Here is a 16,502-nt window from a genome sequence, read left to right as displayed (position 1 = left end):
TCCCGTGTGTCTGTTTCACACACTTGTCTTCCCTTGCGTACGTCTGTCTGCCCAAATTTCACTCTACTTATGAGGACACCAGTCACTGGAGTAGAGCCACCCAAATCCAATGTGACCTCATTTTAACTTGTCTTTGCAAAGATACTATTTGCAACTAAGGTCACATGCACATGCCTGGGGACTAGAAACATTTCTTGGGGGACACAATTCATTTTACCCATGACAGTGGCTGAGGGCTTTCCGCTGACCTTGAGCCCACATGTTTTTCAATGAATGGTCACAGGCCAAAGTCTGGGACAGTCTTTATTGGAGCTGGGAATGTCATAGCAATTCACCCTCATCAGAGGCAGACTGTGAGAAAGAGCAGCGATGTGGCGGACCCCCAGCAGGGGGAAGGCCGGGCTACATGAGGGAGCCCTGCTCGCCTGCAAGCAGGGCACAGATGCACACGCACACACTCTTCTACATGAACTTACACTCACACCTGCGCACTCGCTGCCGGTGGGTCGGAGGCCAGGCGCCTTGGGCTGCTCCCTCCTCACGGAGAGGCCTCCTCCACTCTGGGGGATCCGCTGAGCTGAGACGGGAGGGAACCACTTGAGGATCAGGGACGAAGGAGCTGGAAGCTGCAGGCATTTTGCAGTTAGGGAGAAGGGATCCAGGACAGGAAGGATGGCCAGGGACCAACCAAAGGGAGCTGAAGAAGGCCCTGCAGGGCCAGGGAAGGGGAAGAAGATGCTGGAGATGGGCAGGGGAAGGGGAGGGGAGAACAGATCATCTCTCCTTCACTCACTGCAACCTCACTGCCAGGGACAGAGCCCTGGGCACAGAAAGCCTGGGGAGAATCAAGGGGTCCCCTGTGTCCTAGGAAGGCACTGAAATGGGGAACAGATCCTGGGAGCCAGAGTCTCCCCCAAGTACCCCAAAAGGGACAGGAAGGGGGATGGTGAAGCGGAAAGGGTCCTACATGCTGGTTGTCTGGGGCAAGGAGACTGGGGAAGCACAGATTCTACTTCTCACCCCAAACGGTGGGGTGCGGGGTGGGCTGATATGCAGCCCCTCTGGCCAGCAGAGGGGAGGGAGGGCCAGGGCTGCCCCTTTGGTCTCAAGGGCAGTGAAGGGGGGAGCCTGGCCTCACCCATGTGTCCGTGGTAGGGGATGGAGGCAGGAGGAGTGAGGAACCAGAGCCTCCTGCCCCCGGGGCCAGGGCTACCAGAGCACGGCCCCATCCATGTTCCCGTAGCCTGGCTCGGCCCGCAGCCTCCAGTAGGTATTGTTGGTCACCCACCACTCCTTCCCGCTGCTATCTGTCTGCCGCCTGGCGGGAGAAGGCGGTGGCAGTGAGGGGTGAACATCTAGAAGGCAGGCTAGGGTCCTAAGGTGCTGCCTCCCACACCTGCCCTGTTCCAAGCAGGGCTCAAGGGGAGACCCAGGGCGGAGGGCGAGGCCGAGGCACCTGAAGAAGCGAGCCTGGTGTACGATGTTGTTTTCCTCCATGACTTTGCGCCTGTCTCGCTGCAGCTGCTCGATCCTTCTCTTCTGGGCCTCAGCAGCCTGTATGTTCCCCTCCTCCAGGTACCTGAGGATCCAGATCAAACTCAGTTGAACTGTCCATCTGCAGGGCCCCCAAACCCAAGGCCTCTGTCCCTGCCCAGCTCTGTCCTCTAGACAAGCCCCATTTCTCTGAGGCCACTCAGGGAAGGAAGGACAAAGCCCCAGCTCTGTACTCCGTGCAGGGAGTGAGACAGGTGGTTCTAGGCTAGCACCCATCCGGCACTGACCTCTGGTCTGGCCGGAGCCTCGTGTCGGTGGAAGGCAGTGACCGTTTCAGCTCTGCCGTCAGCTCATTCAGCTCCAGGGCAAACTGGGTGAAGCCGAAGTTGCGCTCATGGTCGGGGGGCATTGAGTCTGGGGGAAGGCAAGGGGCTGGGGTAGGTGCACCATGCCTGAGCTGCTCCAGCCTCATCCAGCCCTCTGTGACCCCTCCACTTACTGGGTTTCCAGATGCACTGGCCGCCTGGTGTGGGTCCCCGGTACAGCCCCTCGTGCCACTTCCCAAAGAGTCGATGGAGGACACGGCCACTCCGACTGAGCACAGCACCCTGCACCTCGTGGACATTGGAACTCCAGTACTTGGCCTGGGGTGGGGAAGGCAGGGGTTAGGGAGGTGTCCTCTTCCGCCTAGCCAGGGTGACCTCCAGAGACTGAGGCTGCCGGGGGTGAATGGGCAGGGTCAGGGTGGCACATGTACCTTGCAGAAGGTGATCTTGCAGTGGCAGGAGCTGTCCTGTGTGTTCCGGATGAGCACCTCCCCATAGTGCTCAATCCAGCGCTGACCGCTCAGGACATTGTGAATGCAAGACGTCACCTTGTTCCACTCAAAGTGGTCCCCAAACCTGAGAGAGACAAGGAAAGGAAGGGCAGCTGGCCGGAACCCAGCGAGTCAGGGGCCTCCTGTCTTGCTGGAGCAGGTCACGTCGGTCTGTGACAGGAACCCTGGGGTCCCAGCTCTGGTTCTGCAGTGAAGGATGACTTATATTCACAAGGCAGAGCAGCCTTCACAGAACGTATTCAGTGAACACATCTCCACTCATCTACAATGCCCCTGAGTGCCTGAGCAACGCAGATGAAAATACACAAAGTGTCCTGCCCTCGGGCACCAGGAACCATGTGTATGTTCACATCCATTATCCTGCTTAATCCTCACCTCTCTTGGGTTTTACTTTTTACTGTCATGTCACAGGCAAGGTGTCAAGTCTTTTTGCTGCTTGCATCACTAACTTTTTTTTTTTTTTTTTTTTGCTCTGTTGCCCGGGCCGGCTGGAGTGCAGTGCAGTGGTGCAATCTCAGCTCACTGCTACCTCCGCCTCCCAGGTTGAAGCAATTCTCCTGCCTCAGCCTCCCCAGTAGCTGGGACTATAGGCTCATGCTAATTTGCATCACTGTTGAGTGGCAGAACTCACGGCTTCTGACTCCAAACTCCAGGATCTCTCCCACAACACCCAGACCGCTCTCAACACCCTTTTTCTTTCTGGCTTCAGTCCCCTGCCTGTAAAATTAGCTAGATGAGAGTTTTTCAAATTTTGTCTGTGACCCCTAAGTCCTGAGATCAATTTAGGTTTCTGTGTGCGTGTATGTGTACGCGTTGGCTTGAAGTCTCAAAGGCATTTCTGACTGTGAGTCATGGTCAAAAAAGTGTGAAAGCCGCTGAGTCAGATGACCTCGATGGGCCCTTCCAGCTCTACTACGTTCTAAGGCTTTTCATCTTTCTCTATTGGCGACTGCTGTAAATATAGGTGTAAAACCTACAGACACTGACCCACTGCAAGCAGCTTCAGGACAGACCTTCCTATCCCATCCTTATCCTGTCCCTAAGGCCACGTCCTCTCCAGCCTGAAGGATTGCCTGTGGCTTGGCCTGGCTGCTGAGAGTCTAAGAATCCCACCTGGGCAGGCTGACATTGACTGTTCCCACAGGCACAATCTCCAGGGATTTGCCCCAAAACTTGTTCTTCCACTTCATATCTGGAATTGGATTAGGGGAGGGAGAGAGAACAACAGAGATAAGGCCAGAGGGTGTTCCCTTTGCCCAGGGCCACCCCGCCCTGCCCTCTACTCCTCACCTTGCCAGAAGGCGAAGTTCTCAGACTCCGCATGGCAGGCCGAGATAGGGGGGTGGTGGGAGACCTTGGTGAGCAAAGAAGTTCTCTTGAGGCTGTCCCTGAGCACCATTAGGGCACCCCAAAGTCCCTTACTCCCAACCCCACTTCCCCTGAGTACCACAAGACCAGTTGGTCCCAGGTCTCTTGTCCCTATCACCCTTGGCCATCTCCCAAACCCATCATCCTCTCTTCTTCCCATGAGGCCTCTATGTTCTCCCTTCTCGCTCCCTCTTCCTCAGGAGCTCCCCTGGCTGGCCTGTCTATGGCGTCCTCCAGAACCCCTGCTCAAGCCTGAAAAGTTCCCCGCAACAGTGACAGGTGGGGCCTCCACCCCATGCCCTGCCTGAAACCCAGCCCTTGTCGACAACCCTCTTCCCCACCATCTTCCCTCACCACACCCCAAAACTGATCATCACCCTGTAACCACTGATAGGTGGGGACCTCATCCCCTGCCTGAAATGCAGCCCTTGCTGATGACCCTCTTCCCCACCATCTCCCCCACACCCCACCCCAAAGCTGATCATTGCCCTGCAACCTCTACCCCACACCCTTGGAAACACTTGGCCTTGTCCCCACTTGGAATGGCTCCACATCTGAAGCCTTCAATTCCAACATCCCACAGCCTGCCTGCCTCGCCTCTCTCTCCATTCCCTGTTGCCCACGGCTCCAGCCAAGATGTCCAGGTCCCCAACTGCACTGCCCTCCCGTGGTCTGCTAGCCCCATCCTGCCCTTTACAGTACTCTCACCTAATACCCTCAGCCACCTCCACCACTTGCCAGAAATGCCAGCACTGGCCTCCTCTGTACACCCCTGGCTCTGACTCTGTTGCCAAAACACAGACACGACCCACACTAAGAAACTGCTAAATCTACAATGTCCTGTATCTGGGCCCTTGACATCCCTCACCAATCCTTCTCTGAGGACCTAGGCACAAGCCAGGCCCTTCAAACCTCATTCGCCTCCCACAGTCTGCGGCAGAACAGAGGTGGGTCAGGGAGGTGATTCCTTCTGCTCTGGCCGCAGTCAGCCTGCTCCCACCGATGCCCCCCAGGTTCCCCCGTCCTCCTCCTTCCGCACCTTCAGTCTTTCCCTCTTTATTTCTCTTTCTCTCTGAATATAAAGATTTTCTGTTTCTTTCACCTTAAAAAATAGCAAACCTTTCTTTTCTAGACACACACATCTTTGTTCACATATGCGTAAAACATTTCTGGGAGGAATCCCAAAAGCTGGTAGCAGTAGTCCCTTCGGAGCGTTGGGATGAGACGGAGGCTTATTTTCTATTGTACACACGAGCGTACTGTGTCAATCTTCACCATGTTTTCAACAACACTTCAAATCCAAACAAACAAACACACAAACTGCCTCGACCTCTATCCCCCACCAACTGCCACCTTCTCTCTCCTCTGTCCCTCATGGTAAAATTTTTGGAAAATAGTCTGCTTTTTTCTCTATTTTTTATAAAACCTACACTCTACACCCTCTGCAATCCAGTCTCTGTCCCCATCCTATCTCGGAAACCTTCCTCACGCAGGTAGCCGATGACACCCCTCAGGTCCCAGGGACCCGCGCTCCCTCCCCTTTGGGGCTTCCCAGCGCTCCTGCCTACCCTCTTCCCTAGACACTGCGGGCAGTCCTCCCGAGGGCGGTCCTCCCTTGATGTCCTCCTCCCTCTAAGCTGGCGACTCCTCGACCTGTTGGTGCCACCTGGTGCTCTTGGAGGAGCTCCAAGCCAGCGACTCCAGAGCCTCCTGGCCATCTCCCGTGGAAGTCAAGCCCACATAGTCAGTGTGCTCCCACACACACTGTCCACCTTGCTAACTGGCACCACCATGCACCCACTGAATTCCCCAGATCAGGCCGCCCAGACTTCTCCCTGTCGACAAAAACCTCCCCTTTCCCTACACGAGAGAGTACCCTGCTAAGCACCAGGCCCTGTCAGGGGCAGCACATAAACAGCTCTTGAACCAAACACCGCAGCCTAAGCGCAGGGCCTCATTAGCTCTACAGAAATGACAAGACGGACCCTGTTGGCCTCCACCAACCAGGCATATGCCACCCGGGTGTGCTTTGCACACTGAGATTCTGAGCAGCCACTCCACTGCCTCGAATCCTCCATGGTGCCAATGCCTTCAGGATTTAAAAACACACATACAAAAGCCCAAAGCCTCTTTCCCTTCACTGGCAGGACTCCTCAGCGTCTGGCCCACCTTGTCTTCCAGCCCCATCTCTAACCTTCCCAAGCCTGCTCCATGCATTCCTCTACACCATCTAGAAGGAACATCCTATTCTCCCCAGCCCCTGTACTCCCAGCTCTCTCCAATTCATCCTCCAGTTCATCCTAGCCCAAGATTGGCCCCTAGAGCATGAGCTCCCAGGTGGAACTCCTGGGATCCCGTGGCTGGACCTCAGAACGTGGGCCAGGAGCACCACAGAGCCCGGCACAGAGCCAACTGCCCATGCTCCTCTCCCAGGCCCTGGTCTCTCTGCCCCAGCTCTGGTCCCAAAGCCCAGGTCTCTCCTTGTCCCAGACACCCAAGGCCAGCCGTCTTCTCCCAAGGCCACACCTGCTCACTGATGAAGCGGAAGCCTCGGTCAGGCCGCTCACACTCATAGGTCTCCCCCAGGACAGGGTTGAAGGGCTTGCAGCCAGCTCGGTGGTATGTAGAGGAGTAGGCTGAGACAGCAAAGGCTGCGATGTACACCTGCGGGGAGCAAGGCAGGTGCAGGGTGCTGAGGATAGGGCCGCCACCCCAAGCAAGCAAACTATGGGATCTTGGGGTGGAACTTCAGCAGCAAGGAACAGCCCAGCCAGGATTTTCTGGGAGAAAAGGTCCCAGGGAGAAGGAAGCAGCCTTGGGCTGGGCATAAGGACAGGTAGCAGGTACCATGCGCTCGCAGGGGTCGGCGATGTGGCTGGCCTGGTCCAGGAGGCTGCTGTACTCCAGCTCCTCGCAGAGCCGCTGCAGAGTGTTGAGCGGCTCGTTGAGCTGCACAGGCATTGACACCTTGGACAGGTCTTTGCCGATGTTGTTGCGCAGAATGTTCCACAGGCTCACGTCAGCCCCAGGTCCGCTGGCCGCCGGCAGGCAGCGACGGCGGGGTGGCCCCATGGGTCTCCCTGGAACACACCCCCCTGGGGCCGCCCTGCCATGTCACTCTCCAACTGGGCACCAGCCATCCCAGACACGGCAAGCCCACAGCCCAGTCCAGGGCCCAGCTGCCTCCCAAGCCCCTGGGACACTCCCCCCTGAGCCTGTGTCTCGACTCACAGCAGGGCAGGGTGACTGGGGCTCTAACTGCTGACAAGTTCCCAGGGACTGAGTTGGCTGGCAGGGGTGGGAGCCATGCAAAGGGGCGGACGGTTCCCACTGCCAGAAACCCTGCACCCCAGGAGCCCCTCCTGAGTCCTCACCCTTGCCTTTTGTTCCCTTTATAAACACAGAAACAGAGGTCAGAGTGCAGATTACCCAGCCCATCTTATGGATGAGGAAATAGGCTCTCAGAAGTAAAATGACAGGTCCAGAGCCACACTGCTAACAAGCAGCAAAGTGGGATCTCTTGCCTCCCTCCAAGGCCCTAGGCAAGCCTGCTGCAACAGAGGCCAGCCCCAAGGCCGGAGCCTGGCCCACCCCAGCAGAGCTACTCCTGGAATATTTCCCAGTTCATGACCTGGCCTTCCTTAGCTCCTGGGGTCAGCACCCAAAGCCACTAGCCCATCAGTCACCACAAGGGATGGCCTTTGCATGGGCCTGGGCTGTGGACAAACCCTGTTTTTCCACCTGCCTCCCACCCCTCCCTGCCTGCCCACCCAGCTGGCACCTTTCTGACAGCGCTCAGCTCCCCTGAGGTCCAGCACCTCCTCAGACAGGCTGGTGGTGATTTCACTGGTACACGACTCCTCCTCCTCTGAGCCCTGGGCCGGGACAGATGACAGGCCGGGCAGACTGGGCCTCCCCCGGGCAGCTGGGCAGTGCCCAGGGCCTGGCAAGAATCTGCCCAGCTAGCCCTTTGGTGGGAAGGGGAAGAGAATGTATTGGGGGAGCTCTGAGCCCTAAGACATTGCCCCGGGACACCTGGCATCACAGAGTGTGCCCAGCCACCTTGGGAAAGGGAGGGCCGGGTCCTGTGGCTGGTGGTAGAAAGCTCAGGGACTTGGCCCTGTGGCTGGTGGGAGAAAGCTCAGGGACTTGGTGGGACACAGACAGAAGGTAAGTTGGGGATTACTGAGGTTCAGGGTCTGAGAAGAGGGGATCAAGGGAGCGCTGAAGCTGAGACAGGGTCATAGGAAGATGACTGGGGTTGCAACTGTGGCAGTAGTTTCAGGAGAACCCCATGGGGATAAAAATGTCACACTCCTCTAGGAGAAGAGTCCCCAGCAGAGATTTCTGAGCAGGGCCACACAAACCCAAGTGATCTGGACGTATTCCCAGAGACAGTAGCTGAGGTGGTGAGAAGGGGCTGAGGAATCTATGGTCTCTGTGGACCCCACCCTTCTGTTCCCAAGGTCCCCCCCAACCGCCCCGCCTCACTGCCAGCTTCCCTCTTCCCTCACCTCATTCTCAGAAGAGCTGGCGGACAGGAGAACCTCACAGGCATCGAAGAACTCTGTGTGGGAATCAGCAAGGGACAGGATGCTGGTCTGCGACAGCTGGGGGGTGAGCTCGCGCCCCTTCATGTACAGAGCTTCTTGCTGTGGGAGCAACCAGATGGATGTCAGGCTCCGGGGCCAAGCCGGGGGAGTCAGGTTGGGCACCCGCTTGCCTGACAGTTCCCGTGAGAGGGAGGCATGACCGGGCACTTTTGCTGAGTCAGACACCTTCTGAGCAGAAGAGGCAGAGGGGAGTGAGCAGGGGACAAAGGCATAGTAGAATGAGCCCTGGCCTGGGAGTGAGGGCACGCAGGCTCCATGATAACTGCTTACACTTCCTGGCACTGACCCTGAGCCCCACTCCAAGCCCTCTGTGTGCACTAACCCACTCAATCCTGACACCCACCCCGTGAGGTAGGTGCAATTATCACCCCCAATTTGCAGATTGGGACGCTGAGGCCCAGCATCACAAAGCTGGCAGGCAGCAGAGCCAGATTTGAACCCGTGGAATGCAGCTCCAGAGTCTGTGCTCAGAGCCCGAGTCTCAGTTCAGCCCACCTATAATTGCAGGAGCCTCAGCTCACCCGTTAGACCCTTTGAGTCTCAGTTTTGTTATGTTGAGGGTGAGAATCACTGCATCAGAGGACTCTGAATTAAAAGAAAAAGTACCCTGCACATTGTTACAAAATGACTGAGATGGGGCTGTCGCCAACCTTATGGGAAAGACAGTGGAGCCAAATTTTGGGGCTGTCTTGGGACTAAAAATCAACCTTGCCCACTGCCCTGGGCCTTGGCTCCCACTGGGAGAGAAGGCACAGGAGAATCGGCCCCCACAACCCACCCTGGCTCCGCACCTCCTCAGGGTTGAGGGAGCTGAAAGAGTCCGCCGTGGTGTCAGAGGAGGTGGACAGTGAGTGGAGGCGCCTCTGGCCAGTGGGGGCCTCGGAGACCTGCAGGGAGAGGGTGAGGGACACAGTGCCAGGAGGATGAGGTCCTCCCCACCTTGCCACCTCCTCTCTGCAGAGACTGCCTCTGCCAAACCCCCACCCTCACCCAGATCTGCTATCGGACCCCAGGCTGGCAGTCCTCAGCTTCAAGCCCTCTCCTCCCACCAGCCACCCTGTCCCCCAGGCCTCACCCCCATCCTTGACAACTCTGAGCCCTGGTGCATATCCCTCAGTCGGTCCCGTTCCGTGGTGAGGGCGGCCAGGACGCTGCTGAGGGAGCTGTGCACTAAAGGGGGTGGGGCAGACCATCAGAGTCCTCACTCACTCCTGCCCGCTCCCTATCAGCCTCTCCCAGCATGCACTTACCCTTCTGGGCCAGGGCCCAGAAGCTGCGCTGCAGGTGGGCATAGTCTGTGGGTGGCAGCCCACGGGTGCCCGAGGAGTCCCGAGACTCCAGGTAGCGAGACAGGTTGGGAACAGAGCCGTGGAGACGACCAACCTGTTGGTGAAGGGGAAGGGCTGAAGGGGCCGGCCTCCTTAGAGCATCCTGCCCCAGCTATGTGAGGTGCATGCCCCACCTCACCCGTCCAATGGTATCATCCTTGGCAAAGCTCTGGGTACACCACATGCGGCTGGTCCGTTTCCCCTTCTTGGGTCTTTCAGTTGTCACTGAGGCCTGGCAAGTCAAGGTGGGGGCAATTTTACTCACAGGGTGGGGAAAAGGGGCAGCAACCGTCACAGCCTGGGAGAGGTAGACGGCCTCCTACGCCATGGAGGAGGCCGCAGATTACCCAGCACAGAGGGTGGGGCCGCTCAGGCCAGTGGATAGAGACAACTGACATCCCAGTGGAAGATGACAGCCACCCCGGCAGAGGCATGGGCGTGGAGGAACAGAGACAACCTTGACACAGTTTGGACATGGGGCAGGGGTAGGGAGGAAACCAGGCGATGCGTGGCTCTCCAGGAAACTGCAGCGATGTGGGAGGAATAGGACCCATCCTGGGGAAATGATGGGATCGGGGGCCTGAGCAGGACCCTGTGTGTTCCCCTGGATCTTACCTGGTGTGTAGGGATAACAGGGGCTGAGGGGATTCGGTGCAGGGACTCCAGGCTCTGGAGGAGCCTGTGTAGTTCCTGGAGCTTCCCCTGACACTCAGAGAGCTCTGTGGCAAGAAAGAACAAGGACATCACTCTCTCTTCTTTTTTTTTTTTTTTTTTTTTTTTTTTTTTTTTGAGACAGAGTTTTGCTCTTGTTGCCCAGGCTAGAGTGGAATGGCATGATCTCAGGTCACTGCAACCTCTGCCTCCCGGGTTCAAGTGATTCTCCTGCCTCAGCCTCCCGAGTAGCTGGGATTACAGGCATGTGCCACCACGCCTGGCTAATTATTTTGTATTTTTAGTAGAGATGGGGTTTCACTATGTTGGTCAGGCTAGCCTTGAACTCCTGACCTCAGGTGATCTGCCTGCCTTGGTTTCCCAACGTGGTGGGATTACAGGCGTGAACCACCAAGCCCAGGCTCAAGGACATGACTCTCCCAACATTGACTTCGTGGAGATCCTGATACTGCTCCCTGTTACCTGCTCAAGAGCTCGGGTCCCTACCCCTGTGGGTGTGGTGCCCCCTGGTTTCCTGGGAGGGCCTGAACCCTAATTTCTACTCTGTCTCTAGACCACACCTCACCTCTGCTGCCTTTGAGCAGACCGGGGATGTGCTCACCCTGCCCTGCCTCTCTCTACTTGGTTTATACTTCTCCCTTCACGCCAACTTCACAGACCCTACTGCAGGAACCCTTTTCTAGAGCACACCCCTTCCCTGGCACTACTCCTCAGGCCCCTGCCCCGTGTGGGTATTCAGTATCTGCTTTGTCATGATTCCCATCCCTGCATCCATGTCTGTCTATGTGCCCTGACAGATTCTTACTCTTCTGTAAGACTGGGACTGCCCAGGACAGGGCCCAAGTAGATTGGATCTCTTTGGAGACAGAGGCTGTCTCATTAAATTGGGTCTCCCTGAGGTGGGGATGGAAGTAATATTTTCCCATCCTGCTAATGCTATCTAGACCTGCCAGCTTGGGCCCTACCCTTGGAGGTGCTGTGCCTAGGGACCCTCACCATGAGAGCAACGGTCCAGCCCATCACTGTCCCTCAGCCAGGAAGACACCTTCTCCCGCGGTCCAAGCCCAGGTAGGGCTGAGGCAGTAGCTGCTGTTGGAAGCTGGGCACCAGGAACCTGTGGGGTGAGCCCAGGGTCAGGAAGGATGGTGCCCACCTCCCTGGGTCTCACAGTTCCCCATAGCCCCTGCCCCTGAATTGCCACATTACCTGTCTGCATCCCAGGGTCCACCTTACCTTCCGGTGAGCGGTACTGGGCAGTGTGCCACGGGACATGTCCAGGCGGTGGGCTAGGCGGTGGGCACGCAGCTGTGCCACCCAGCTCTGGAACAGGTCCTGGGATTTGATCTGCAGAAGTGATGGAGACGGGGAGGGCTATCTGAAGGGAGGGAACACTTTCCAAGAGCAAGAAGTCAGGGCTCTGATCCCCAGACAAGCAGAGTCCCTTCTTACAGAGCCAGGTTTGTGCAAAGCTCACTTGCAGAGAGACAGAGTGCAAGGTGCCCAGGATTCTGAGCCCTTAGATCTGTGCCTGTCCATGTAACAACCAAGAAGTGCAGGTTTGCCCTTGGCAGTTTTTACAGGATGGAAACTTACTTCTTGTCAAACTCAGAGACAGACCCTGAGCTCCATAGACCCTCAGGCCCTGCCCCTGTGTGTTCCAATGCCTCTGCCAGGCTGGGGGCCAACACATGTCCTGCCTCCCAGGGATGTCACCTTGAGGTGGTAGATGTTGTCTTCAGTGTCAAGGTCAATGCGCTGGGCCTTTTTGTTGATGGACATGACCGACAGCCGGACATCGATGGAGCCATGGAGCTTCCCCTTGGTGATCTGGGAGTGAAGTGTTGGTGGGGGTACACGGGACCTATTTTAGGCTCTCAGAGCCATAGAGCTACCATCTCCCTGAAGCCTTTCTAGGTTCAAGGGCCAGGTGGCAGGTTCACTCTCATGTCCAAGTCACACTATCAGTAGAGACTTGTCAATCATCCTCCCATGTGCAGAGCGCTCCCCTATGTCAAGTCACATCTTGAGCTCTAAGAAGTCACAGATCAAGAAAAACTATTCCCACCCTCAGGGGTCTGGAGGGTTGTGGAAGGCAACGCCCTCCCAGAGAGATCCTGGGTACTCAGGCCTTCAGTTCCTCATTCCCAGCCTGAGAATGGGACCAGGATGAGAGTGGTAAAGACCCCATTTCTTGGGCACTTATTCTGCCCTGTCCAGAGAGCCTTGTGTGTATGACCTCCCTTACCATGACAGCTCTGCACCTGGGGGAAGGCACTCTCCTGTTAGAGATGAGGAAGCTACGGCCCAGGGATGTAACTTGCCCAAGATCACACATTCAGCAAGTGGTGGACCTGGGATTCAGACCCTGCTCTGGTCGATTCCGGATACCCCGTGCCTGCCCAGGACATACTGGGGCCAGACTCCTCCCACAACCCCAAGCCACTACCCGGACTCACGTCTTGACGGGTAGTTGCATAATGAAGGATTCCATCCTCGAGCACAAAGTATCTCTGTGATGTTGCCCAGGAGTGACAGGACCCAGGAGGCCGAGCGGAAGGGCATGAGGGAGAGGGTAACCACACAAATTAGCTTTTCTTTTCTTTCTCATCATGCAAACACCATTGGACTGCCTGGCAGCTGCCCCCCATTCCCACCCCGCCCCCATGTCTGGCCCCTCCCTTTGCCTGCCCACCCTACCTTGTGCCAGCCCTTCAGAGGCCACTTCCTCTTCTTGAGCAGGTGACCTTCCTGCCTCTCAGGCATGACACCCTCTGTCCCCAGCCTGCCCCGAGGCTCCTCCACCACCTCCCACAGCTCAGAGGCCTGCAGTCCAGGACAGAGGGAGGGGAGCACTGGTGAGATGGCCGCCTTGGCCCCTCCCGGTCCGGTTCAAGCTTGGCCCACCCACCACTGCTTTCGCGCTCTCTGACCTGCTGAGCACTGCTGGGCTTTGAGGACTGAGCGCTCTCAGGCAGGAAGGGCGGGTCCCTCTCTTGGAAGTCCATGGAGAAGGGAGAGGCCACTCCCTGCTGGGGACGTAGAGCAGGGAGCAGGGTGGAAGGGGAAGGATGTCACCTGCTCCTGATGGAGTCCTTGAAGCAAGAGAAAGACCCCCTTGGCGCAAATTCTGATCACCTTCCCCGCCTCCAACCCCTCCCACATCCTCTGAGATAAGGACTCACTAACACACCCTCTGCTCACCTGCCATGCCTCTCCCAAGTCTGCCCCTCTGTCCTGACCCCACCCATTTTCACCTGATATGGACACTGCCCTGAGACATGAACTAGCACACAGCAGACAGGCAGATGCCCAGGGAAAACCACAAGACATATGCGCAGCCTGCCTTGGGCACATACTTTGGGACTCCAGGAAATATTCAGTGCTTTCTTTAGAGGCTTCCCTGGGAGTGCTCAGAGGTGAAGAAAGGGAGTGACAGAAGAGGCTCCGAGAAGAGACAGAGGGGTTCAGAGACTGGACAAGCGAGACCTCCTCAATCCAGCTGCCTCTGCCTTCAGGACCCCTCCACCCTGCCACCGTGACTCAGAGACTTCCCTGCCATGATCCCCTTGCAGAAAACTCCCCAGTCTCCCACCAATTAGTCTCCATATTCTCTAGTGCTTGGAGAAACTGAGGCCTGAGATAGCCCCATTTTCCCATGTCTCCTCCTACCAAACATGCCCCTAGGATGCCCTCTTTGGACCCTCAGTGCCCCCTAAAGCCTCACCATCCCATCTACCGTCCCAGTCCTTGGGGCTCTGAGAAGTGCCACCCACCCAGAGAGGGCAGGACACTGGGCTAAAAGAGACACTTCATGAGAGAAGAGGGGGCCCAGGACATGCCCAGGTCTGCACAGGTCCTGCAGCAGTGCCCACAGGCACCCTTGGCACTGGCCCTGGCCATCCTGGCTCCACAGGGAGATCAATAATGCATGAGGCTCTGCGTGTGTGAGACGGGGGAGGGGACTAGAGGGGCAAGGCTGGTTTGAGGTGGGGGAAGCAGCCCAGATCTTCTAATGGAGCTAGCAAGCACCTGAGGAACTGAGGCCCAGAACGGACAGGGATGTGGAAGGAACGGGTGCCCAGGAGGTTGGGGCAGAGGGACCCTTGCTGCAAGAGGCTGACCTGGGAGGAAACTCCTGCATTCAGCCATTGAAAGTTCCCAAACTCTTCCGGTGTTCGGGTATCTCTGTGCCCTTCTCCAGGCCCTGTGGGGATCCCGGCCCCTCACTGCTTGTGGGTGGAGGGGGAGGCTCTATTGGTAGGAAGGTGAGGGGTCTAGGCGAGCCAGGTGGATGCCCCCTCTCAACCTCCATTCCCACCATCTCGGGAGCAGACCCACCAGCTTCAGGTGGGAGGAAGCTCTTCTCAGGAATGTCAGCTGCTGCCACGCAGCCCCCTTACCCCAGGGTCCATGGACGCCAGTGCTCCTTGGCCCTCACACCGCTCTGCCTCTGAGTCACCGTCTCCGAGTCACCGGCTCCCTCCTCACCAAGCTGAGCAGTGGCAGCAGCTGCTGCAGGAACCAGGAAGGAAGGAGACGTCGGAGCCTCTCCTCTAGCCGGATCTCCCCACCTCCCTCTCCCCTGTCCCCTCCTCCCGCCAAGCTCCGGGCAACCGCTCAGCTCTGCCCCCCTGCTCCCTGGAGGACTTAGGGCTGAGCAGACCGCCCTAGTATCCATGTGGCTTGGGAGCGGGGGCACAGTCCCCACTGGGCATGGTTCCAGATAGATCAGAGGACTGGGGAACTGCTGGCTATACGCCAGTGGTGGTAAAGGCTTTATTCAGACTACCACGGCAGTGACCCTGTTAGTGCCCAAGGCCAATTCCTAATTAACCCCCACCCCCCACCTCTCATTTTACATCTGAAAATAGACTGCAAAATTTGGAGCCAGCAAAAGTATCAGGTTGATGGTGGAGGGACAGATGCCCCCTCTGGGACAGTAAGACAATGCCAAGAGCACAGTCAGCAGGGGCAGTCAAGCCAGAAGAGGGACAGCCAGCAGTCCCCACACTGAGGCCCTTCACTGGGGTGATGCCCCACTAGGTCAGGCCCCACAGGGATCTAAAAGTGCCTGTGCATACGATGACACCCTACAGCCTGCAGTGTCTTGATCAGGAGCAGGCCTGGGGCAGTCACAGCTGCTGTTAAAAGGGCTGCAATGCTGGTCCCCTCCCTTCCCTTTACCCTTCTGCTGGAGTACTGTGTCTAGCTGCTCAATTCTCATGAAAAATCAGCTCTTAACAAAGGTCTAAAATTCATTCAAATGAAGGTGGCACAGACCTACAGCTTCAAGTGCAGCAAAGTTTTCTGGAAAGAAGTAGGTGGGGCCTCAGGTGAAGGATGTGATTCAAGTTTCTTCTCTGACCCCAAAAGTGACTTAGGCCACTTATCCCTTCCACTTCATCCTCACTGGGCCTGGTTCACATTTCAGGGTCTCACATATCTCTCAGGGACACCCACTGTCTTGCCTTTATTCAGAGCCTCAGCGCTGCTCCAGCCACCCCAGGTGGAGGGCATTGTTAGTACCTGGCAGGGTTCTGGGAGGGACAGGAGCACTGGGCAGCACTGGTCAGACAAGCTCTGGCATCCAGGAGCCTCAAGGGCCTTTTAAGTCACTTCCCAGTGATTGAGCATCCCGGGCATACAGCACAGGGCAAGGCACTGTGGGAAGCTGGTCCTGGCCCAGGCCACAAAAAGGCTGCTGCAGATCATCCCCGCCAGACAGTACCTGTCCAAGACTAAGGAAGCGGTGGCATTGCTTCAAGTCCAAGAAACAATGTTGAACAGCCACCCTCCCCGGGTCACCCCTGCATCCACCCAGAATGTGCTCCAATCAAGGATGACGGTGGGCTTCGAGTTAAGCATCCCATCTCCTTTATTAGTAATGTCTGGTTCATGAAGACTTGCATGAGGCCTCCTACCCTAGAGCTCTCAGAACTCCCCATTAACAGAGAATCCTAGTTTTCCCATAGGCCTTTTGTCCAGAACCACCAGAGACATGTTAGCTAGTGGGTATACAGCTGTCAGCTGCCTTTAACAGGGCAAGCATGTGCGGGATGCCATTTGCGAGAACGGGTGTAGGAGAAGAGGATTTTCCTAGGAAGGGAAACAAGAGTGAGCAAAGTCAGATGACAGAGAAGCTCCTGAGAGTAAGTTTATAGGGAGGATAGCCATGTAAACCACAAAATA

At 56.9% G+C, this 16,502-nt stretch overlaps 1 protein-coding gene across 6 annotated transcripts; it reads right to left on the bottom strand.

Annotated features, from left to right (window-relative positions):
* Window positions 1–285: 285 nt before the first annotated feature.
* OSBPL7 (oxysterol binding protein like 7) lies at window positions 286–14,886 on the bottom strand. Of its 6 annotated transcripts, none has more exons than XR_639043.3 (24): window positions 14,714–14,885; window positions 13,244–13,405; window positions 13,011–13,136; window positions 12,770–12,823; window positions 12,027–12,140; window positions 11,547–11,657; window positions 11,310–11,427; window positions 10,257–10,360; window positions 9,781–9,873; window positions 9,564–9,696; window positions 9,389–9,483; window positions 9,105–9,200; window positions 8,215–8,352; window positions 7,482–7,575; window positions 6,548–6,795; window positions 6,227–6,364; window positions 3,623–3,686; window positions 3,446–3,524; window positions 2,252–2,396; window positions 1,994–2,138; window positions 1,782–1,908; window positions 1,457–1,579; window positions 1,139–1,318; window positions 288–626 (listed from the first exon to the last, which is right to left on the bottom strand). XR_639043.3 is itself a non-coding variant. In XM_003912652.4 (23 exons), the coding sequence occupies exons 2-23, from the start codon at window positions 13,316–13,318 to the stop codon at window positions 1,210–1,212; spliced, it is 2,529 nt and encodes an 842-aa protein (XP_003912701.1). In that variant the 5' UTR covers window positions 13,319–13,405; window positions 14,714–14,885; the 3' UTR covers window positions 286–1,209. The 6 variants fall into 6 exon arrangements, 3 of the variants coding, with proteins under 3 accessions (XP_003912701.1, XP_009188414.1, XP_021784636.1); XR_002518065.1 differs by having other exon boundaries at window positions 470–577; XM_003912652.4 differs by having other exon boundaries at window positions 286–1,318.
* Between the last annotated feature and the right edge of the window lie 1,616 nt (window positions 14,887–16,502).

Source organism: Papio anubis, chromosome 17 (assembly GCF_008728515.1).
Source record: "Papio anubis isolate 15944 chromosome 17, Panubis1.0, whole genome shotgun sequence".
In the NCBI taxonomy this organism is placed as follows: domain Eukaryota; kingdom Metazoa; phylum Chordata; class Mammalia; order Primates; family Cercopithecidae; genus Papio; species Papio anubis.
This window is presented reverse-complemented; position numbering and strand designations above follow the sequence as displayed.

Coding starts and splice junctions, on each gene's coding strand:
- OSBPL7 (XM_021928944.2), bottom strand. CDS start 13,318: ATGGACTTCCAAGAGAGGGACCCGCCCTTCCTGCCTGAGAGCGCTCAG. Junction 9,697..9,780: donor AGGATGATACCATTGGACGG/GTGAGGTGGGGC, acceptor CTTCACCAACAG/GTTGGTCGTCTCCACGGCTC. Junction 6,796..7,481: donor AGCTGAGCGCTGTCAGAAAG/GTGCCAGCTGGG, acceptor GGGCGGCCCCAG/GGGGGTGTGTTCCAGGGAGA.